The 7,490-nt window shown below is 45.5% G+C and overlaps 1 protein-coding gene across 1 annotated transcript in view; it reads right to left on the bottom strand.

Moving 5' to 3' along the window:
• Positions 1-2,520: 2,520 nt before the first annotated feature.
• Positions 2,521-7,490, bottom strand: part of LOC119295556 (ATP-dependent DNA helicase Q-like 1) — a 5,632-nt gene continuing 662 nt past the window's right edge. The window contains exons 2-10 of the mRNA XM_037573984.1: positions 5,126-5,511; positions 4,628-4,888; positions 4,373-4,536; positions 4,147-4,243; positions 4,010-4,053; positions 3,810-3,924; positions 3,374-3,727; positions 3,065-3,289; positions 2,521-2,972 (exon numbers count right to left, since the gene is read on the bottom strand). Coding sequence (XP_037429881.1) covers positions 2,862-2,972; positions 3,065-3,289; positions 3,374-3,727; positions 3,810-3,924; positions 4,010-4,053; positions 4,147-4,243; positions 4,373-4,536; positions 4,628-4,888; positions 5,126-5,511 — 1,757 coding nt within the window. The 3' untranslated portion in view covers positions 2,521-2,861. The remainder of the gene's footprint in view (positions 2,973-3,064; positions 3,290-3,373; positions 3,728-3,809; positions 3,925-4,009; positions 4,054-4,146; positions 4,244-4,372; positions 4,537-4,627; positions 4,889-5,125; positions 5,512-7,490) is intronic.

The following is a 7,490-nucleotide window of genomic DNA, read 5'->3' on the forward strand; positions in this document are numbered from 1 at the left end:
GAAATTTTATTAGAAAAATGTGTGAAATCTAAATATGATGCTAATTTTACCTGTTAAATATTTTTAAAATATTGTTATGGAAGCAAACTTATAATTTATAGCGCAAGATCCATTTTTTCATATCGGTGGCGATCCGGATTGCAAATAAACACTCCACTATAACCATATACGGAAAAGAAAACATCGATAACTACACGTGCATACCTCTGGAAAATGTCGCAAGGGAAAACAACAGATTTCTCATCGCGAGAGTGAGAGAAAGCGAGCGAGCGAGAGAGAGGGAGAGAGAGAGAGGGGGGGGAGGAGAGAGGGAGAGAGAGACGCCTTAGGATTAACCATATTCAACACATGTTTTTTGTTGTTTCGTGTGAACACCGAGGCCATCGCCGGCGAGGGTGAGAAGGAGGATAAGCGGCAACACAAATATGATGTCTCGCAAAAATAAAGAAGATGGACCTATTGTGGTCTTGAGTGATGGTTATTGAGTTAAGAGTGTGTGTTATGTTTTCTCTCCCGTTGCAACGCACGGGCTCTTTTGCTAGTAAGGATAATAAAGAAAAACCAGAAAAAAAACAAAGAAAAAACGGATTCAGTGAAAGTTCTAGAACATTCCCAACCCCTGTGGTAAAAAAACCAGACTGGGCCGGCCCATATGATGCACACTTGCACGAAGGAGGGGGTATGTGGTAGGTCGCATCAAATAACTAGTCGGTCGCTGCTGGGGCGTGGGTGGTGGGAGATGTATCTGGTGCACTAGTGCTTGTGGTGCTATCGTATGTCCGTATCATATTTTCATATATTTGAAATAAAACTGTAAAAAGTATTATCACATTCACCCAACATCGGTCCATGTTGTCGCAAAATTTCAAATAAAAATGGAAAATATTGCTCGAGGTACAAAAACAAAAAATTTGACACTCAATAGTACATAACATAAGTTGGGGTTCAATTTGGCCCATTGTGACATTGATGCCATTTTTTCATTTCTATATCTCATGCACTATTTGGAATTTTGATATGATATTTTGTGACAACATACATTGATATTGTGCCAATGTGCTAGATTTTTTTCCAGATTTTTTGAAATATTTTAAAATGTGATACGATTTTCGATGCATCGATATCACCACAAGAGACTAGTGCACCAGATGCATTCCCCCGATCGCCAGATTTTGTTTCGAAAATGAGGATGATTCCCGGACTCTACATCAGGGCTATGCATACAATCATTTTATTAATTATTCATGAAGACCTTGCAAAGTAATACATCAATAAGTCTGAAGCCACATGCAACATCTATCGCTACTCCTATCAACTTGCTGAAGGGGTGCGTATTATCGAGGCCGCCTGCCCAGACCTTACATCAAAGCCCAACATCTAAAATCAGAGACCTCAACCAAGCCGCAATCGCCTGGTCTGGGGCACACACCTGGCCAGCGCACTCCCAGTAGGCATCGCATGCGCACGTTGCAGAGGCCGCCGCTATCGTCTTCCATCGACCTTGCCAGGCTGTCGTTGACGCCACTACGGCGCTAGACAATGCCACCTTCCTACGCGCGTCCATCATCACGCATCCGTCGCCGACATCATGCAGCGCCACATCGCCGAGACTCCATGTAGTCGATGCGCCGCCCCACCGCCGAACTGTCCACTGGTCCCTCTACCCAATGCACACCTCCAAGAATGACGCCCCCAAGGGGGGGGGGCGTCACAAGAGCATCGTCGTCATTCGATCGACTGATCTAGGGTTTCCCCCGGAGGTAGCGGATAGAGGTCTGGAGCTTCTTCATGGCGATGCCTTCAAGAAGGGGATGACAAAAGAGTGCCGCCATCGCCGACCTTTGCAACTAACCAAGAGCAAGGTTTTTTGCCCGGATGTGCTCGACGATCCTCCATCTACCATCGTGTGCACCAGACCCCCACTGATCTCCGTTGCCGCACAGCGAGCAGGCCGCACGGGCCAGATCAGATCCAACCGGAGGTCAGGCCACGCATGCAGTCGACCCGTCCACCAGGCCTTCCACCCCACCCCCGCCGATCCGAGGCCACATGGCCGCCGCCGCCGCCCGAAGCAGGGCCGGCCGCCGCGCCGCCAAGACCCGAATGGTCGCGCCTCCTCATGCCAAGGGGCCTCGCACCACCCCCATGTCGCGAGAGAGAGGAAGACCCCGCCACCGCCGTCAGCCACCGGGCTAAAGCCCGGCAATGCCCCCTGGTGGTGACAAAGGGAAGGAAGGAGGTAACGCCCCTTGCGGCACCACCCGAGTTGCCCAAGTGGGGATGACACGGGGGTCGGGGTGGGATGGAGAGAGGGCTACGGATCTGCTCTCCGTTGTGGAGGTGGCTGAAGGAAGGAGATCGAGCGGTGGCAGCGGAGCTCTCTCCCGCTGCGGCGAACGATCGGCAGATATTGACCATCCAAAAAAACCGGTCGTTTGTTTGCATGTTAGTGGAGACCACAGGATTCCTTTGTGTGGGCTTAAGAAAATACCCGATGTTGATACTTTGAAGCCACTAGAATAAGAGTAAAGAAAAGACACCTCTATTGTTATGGTATGAATGTAGGCTTAATCAGCTCTTAACATCTTGATATGATTATAACAAGACTTCGAGGAACCGAGAGGAGAAACATAAAAGGGTTACGCGCTACGCGCTTATATATGCAGTGAAGAGCTATAAGGTAAAATCCCAAAATATGTTCAACATAACCCCTTCCAGTCCTCTGCATCCATCGTAAAGCCTGAACATCAAGTACAGTGACGGTGTGCATCACCATCACAAAGCTTGTACTGGTTCTGTAGGAACACAGCTTCTAAGTAGCAAGCCATCATGGAGTTAAGACCAACACTTTCTTAGTGCCCTCATGAAGCTTCCTTCAGACAGATGTCACAGGGGCTAGGGCCATCTTTACACCTTTGACTGTTGAACTGTTCGCCAAAGTGACCCAGAAGAGTTTGCCTGCGACACTCAGTCTGGAAAGAAAGGGCAATTGTTCATAAATTGATTGCTGACAATTTTTCAACCACCTTTGTTACACTTTTAGTTAGCCAGAGATTTTATTTACCTTCAGCTCGCAATACGCCTGCATTTTCTTTGCTTGGTCCATTGCAACCTTGAAGGTTTCACTCTTGAAGTTATCAGCACTCCTCAGCATGCACACGATGCGGCTGAAGTCTTTCTTCTGATATAACACCACACAATGCGCTGGAAGGCCATCTCTTCCAGCCCGCCCAGACTCCTGATAGTAGCTTTCTATCGATTTCGACAGCGTGTTGTGGACAACAAAGCTCTGAGTGGTGTCAGATTGAAAGGTTGCAGTTAGCATACAATGTGCACAGGTATTCAAAATAAAAACATTGACTGAGTTACGTACCACATCAGGCTTGTCAATCCCCATGCCGAAGGCTATTGTAGCACAAATAACTTTGACCTCTCCTCTGTGCCACTTCTCTTGGACGCTGCTTCGCTGACGGGCCGCCAAGCCAGCATGGTAATGCGCACATTTTATCTTGTACTTCTCCCTCAAGAACTTGGCAGTGTCTGCACATTCGTTCTTCGAGAGGCAATACACAATGCCAGACATGTTCATGAAACGCTCTTTCAGGAGCTCACCCAGCTGCATCTGGGGAGTTCTCGTCTTGCCAATCACCATGTATTTGAGGTTGTGTCTGTCAAAGCTCCTCTTAAGTACCAAAGCGTTTGGGATCCTCAAGGTACTGAGGACGTCCTGCAAATTCCATATAAAAATTATAGTTAATAATTAGTGTTCCAAGCTGTAGTGTGGGAACAGGAGGGGAGTGCTTTAGTACCTTACGGACAGCTTCAGTTGCTGTTGCAGTTAGAGCCATGATTGGGACTCTAGGGAAGTGCTGTTTGAGGCATCCTAGGCCTCGGTAATCTGGACGGAAGTCATGTCCCCATTGACTTGGATAGAAATAGAAATCAGCAATATGTCAGGAAAAAAAACTGCTTCTGGAAGAATATGACAAAGGTTTGATTTAAGCGTTACCTTACACAGTGTGCTTCATCAATCACAAACCTTGCTAGCAATCCCTATCAAAAAGTCCAGGTTAGCATATCCTCTCGGGCCAAATAATAGAAGTACTGATCTCAGAAGTACTAGCATTTCAACAACATAATATATACCCTCTGGTGTAAGCCTTTGAGGATCTCCATGAAGGAATAGTTTCCAGCCATTCTTTCAGGTGTGACATACAGAAGTTTGAAAGAAGGTGTGCCATTTCTGCAACGAGATGAGAACTTAAGTTACAAAACAAATGGCAGATCATTTCTTACACTGGAGGGGATATAGGAAAGAAAATCATGTGATAATGTAAACTAGAGATCGAATGAACTACGGAATAGTGTTTACCTAAGCTCTTGGATAACTGCAGATGCCTGTGCTGAAGTTTGCTGAGAATTCAAGAATGCTGCTTGTATCCCAAACTTGAAGGTTAAAGCAACCACCTGATCCTGAATAAGTGACAGCAATGGACACACAACAACGGTAACACCTGGGTGCAATGTTGCAGGGAGCTGCAAAGGTGATAATACAAATGAAGTTTTCATATCTTGCAAAACAAACAAGATTAAAAGAAGAATGCTGAACAAGGCAGAATTTAATGACCTGATAACACAAGCTTTTGCCACCACCTGTTGGCATAAGTATAAAACAGTCTTTATTGTCCAGTGCAGCACTACAAGCTTCATACTGCAGGGGCCTAAAACTTTTGTTGCCAAAGATGACAGCATTGGCCAAATTGATGTCATCTAGAGAAGAAAGCTGCTCATAACTCAAAATTTCTCTCTTCCGAAGACATGCATTTGGCTGTCCCTCTCTATTTGAAGCTGGAGTTGTTGATTCATATCTCTTGGTTCCTTTGGTCACCTTCAAAACATAATTTCGAAACACAAAGAGCAATGCCTATAAGATTAGCAGCAGGATTGGAAAAGCAAAACTCTCTCTACTTTTGTGGAGATAATAATAGCATGTTTACTGTGTCCATATGTGTGCAGGCTCAGTCAACTTATGTTACAGTATTTTCACAAGTACATATCCATCATGTGCACAATAGAAATGGAGATGGAAGAGACCAGTAATGGGAGAAATCAGGAGTTGGCTTACAGTAGATTTTGTTGAGCTTCTTGTCTGAGCTTTAGAGTTTCTTGTTTGTGGCTTCTTCTGGGTACCCACGTTATTATCACGGTGGGTGTTTGTTTCATCAAATATGTCAAAATCTGAATCATCAGAGGAAAAGCTCGATATTTTTAAACCTTTCGGATTATGTTGACTGGAGGAATCTGCCCTTTTGAACAAAGGAGTGTCCAGAACAACTCCTCCTTTTTCATCATTTACACCCTTCCTCATCATTTCATTCAAATTGCCACAAGCTTCAGTCTCTATTGCATTCAGGTCATCCCAGTCATCAGTAAGTTGTGTTGCATCAGCCAATGCAGCAATAAAATCATCGCCACAGTTCTCCACAGTAATGAAATCTTGGCCACCCTCTCCTGTGCCAGAACAATAAATTATCGCCCACACATAGTATCAACCAGCAAGAAGTGAACCCAAAACTACACTGAAGCAAAAGCAAAGCATAATGTCTTAACTATGGGTGGTACAGTTTATCCAAAAGCATCAGAAACCTCAGCAATAGTCACTTGATAATTCAATATAAAATGCTGCCGAAAACTAAACGTCTAAGTCAGCATACAAAGCAGGTTTCACTGAATTATGTTGTGAAGATGGGCAGGAGTACCAAACATATGTTTATTCTGTCGAATGCACGGCAGGACCTTTGCTCATTCTATTAGGAGAAGTGCACCAATTTCTTGTCATGGAGAAAAAACACCCAAATACTGGCCCACTAAAATGGTCAAAACAGAACATATATGTACACTCAAGAAGAAATGATTTGATTCAACACCTTCCATATCGCAAACCTACCTACCCAAATACTCAAAATGACTGCTCATTGTGATCAAAATGCAGTACTGTCAACACATGCGAAACCAATAGAACAGCTAATACATTTTCCATAATTCGTGATAACTGATCCTCTCTCTATCATGAACCAAGTTTTTCATGCGCAAATAACAAGCTGATGTGTTCATAGTGCGGCATTGATCCTAGCCATGGGCGGAGACAGGCCCCAGGCAGCCCGGGCGGCGGCCTGGAGCGTGAGGCCCATCTCGTTCGTTTACTGTAGCAAATACACTGTAGTACAACGAAGGCCGCCTGGGGCGTGAGGCCCATCTTGTTCGTTGCCGGCCTCTGCCTGCCTGCGGCTTGCCTAGCGTGCGTCGGCAAGGACGAGCCAACCGGCCAGCTCCGTCCTCTTCGCCCGACTTGGACAAACTCTAGGCGCATCCCGCCGGCCAGCTCCGTCCCCTTCGATCCCCTTCTGCAGCATCTGGTTGCGCCGCTGCGTCGCTGCGGGCTGCTGACCTGTCCGGCGAGGCGGCGAGCCAGCGACCCCAGCGAGGCGGCAGGCTGCGCGGCGTCCAGCGAGGCGTCCGCAAGCCCGCAACCCACCCCATCGGCCGCAACCCCGAGCCGCAGCACAGAGCAGACAGCAGAGCAATTGCGCAAAGGTATCTCTAATCGGCTAATCTCTTCCTACTTTCCTAGTTCCTAGCTCTTCCAATTCCAGATCCCAACTTTTGTTTCTAACTTCTAAACTCAGACTGCTATGCTTACAAGATTAGGACTAATCTGGACTAGCTGCACTCGATTCGTACCTACAGAAGATCTGGATATTATTGCTTTTCATAGAATACAAGTACTGAATGTTATAGATGTCCGTATGTTTGCTGTAATGTTCAGTTTGTCACGTTTTTCTGATTAGTATGGTGGCTGCAGCATACAGTTTTTCCAAACTATCTGAAAATGATTCTGGGCTGTCACATGAGTAATTCTTGTTTCTATCAAATTCTACAGGAAGGCAAGATGAGTACAAGAAACAGGACATTGAATTCTTCTGCGATTGAAGATGTAGTCATGGAGGCTCAGATCAACCAATCCTTTGATTTGGTATCAATCTTTTAACTATATCATCTATGTTACATATTGTATTTTGATTTGCCTTGCTTTATTTTTGGTATCAATCTTTTGTATCATCTATATATGCTACATATTATATTTTGATTTGCCTTGCTTTATTAGTTGACCCATCATGGAACAAATGCTGCCACTGAATATCATGTTTGGTTTCTTGTTAGTTATGCAACATAGACCGACTTTTGTATGCCTTGAAACGTAAAAAAAAATTGGGTAATTTTTAGCCCTTAGTTTCTCGCCGGGGGCGTCAGTCAATCCTGGCTCCGCCACTATTCCTAGCAGCACAACCAAGAAAACCACCCCCAAAATGAAATGGTCTTAATTGGGCGGGGCGTCTCTCCCCTACAATTCCTACTAAATTTTAACTCCTCGTTTCAATCAAATCAGGAGCTCGTCCCATGAAAACAAAACCAGCCACAGCCAATCCGCC

Source organism: Triticum dicoccoides, chromosome 4B, assembly GCF_002162155.2.
Source record: "Triticum dicoccoides isolate Atlit2015 ecotype Zavitan chromosome 4B, WEW_v2.0, whole genome shotgun sequence".
Classification (NCBI taxonomy): Eukaryota; Viridiplantae; Streptophyta; class Magnoliopsida; order Poales; family Poaceae; genus Triticum; species Triticum dicoccoides.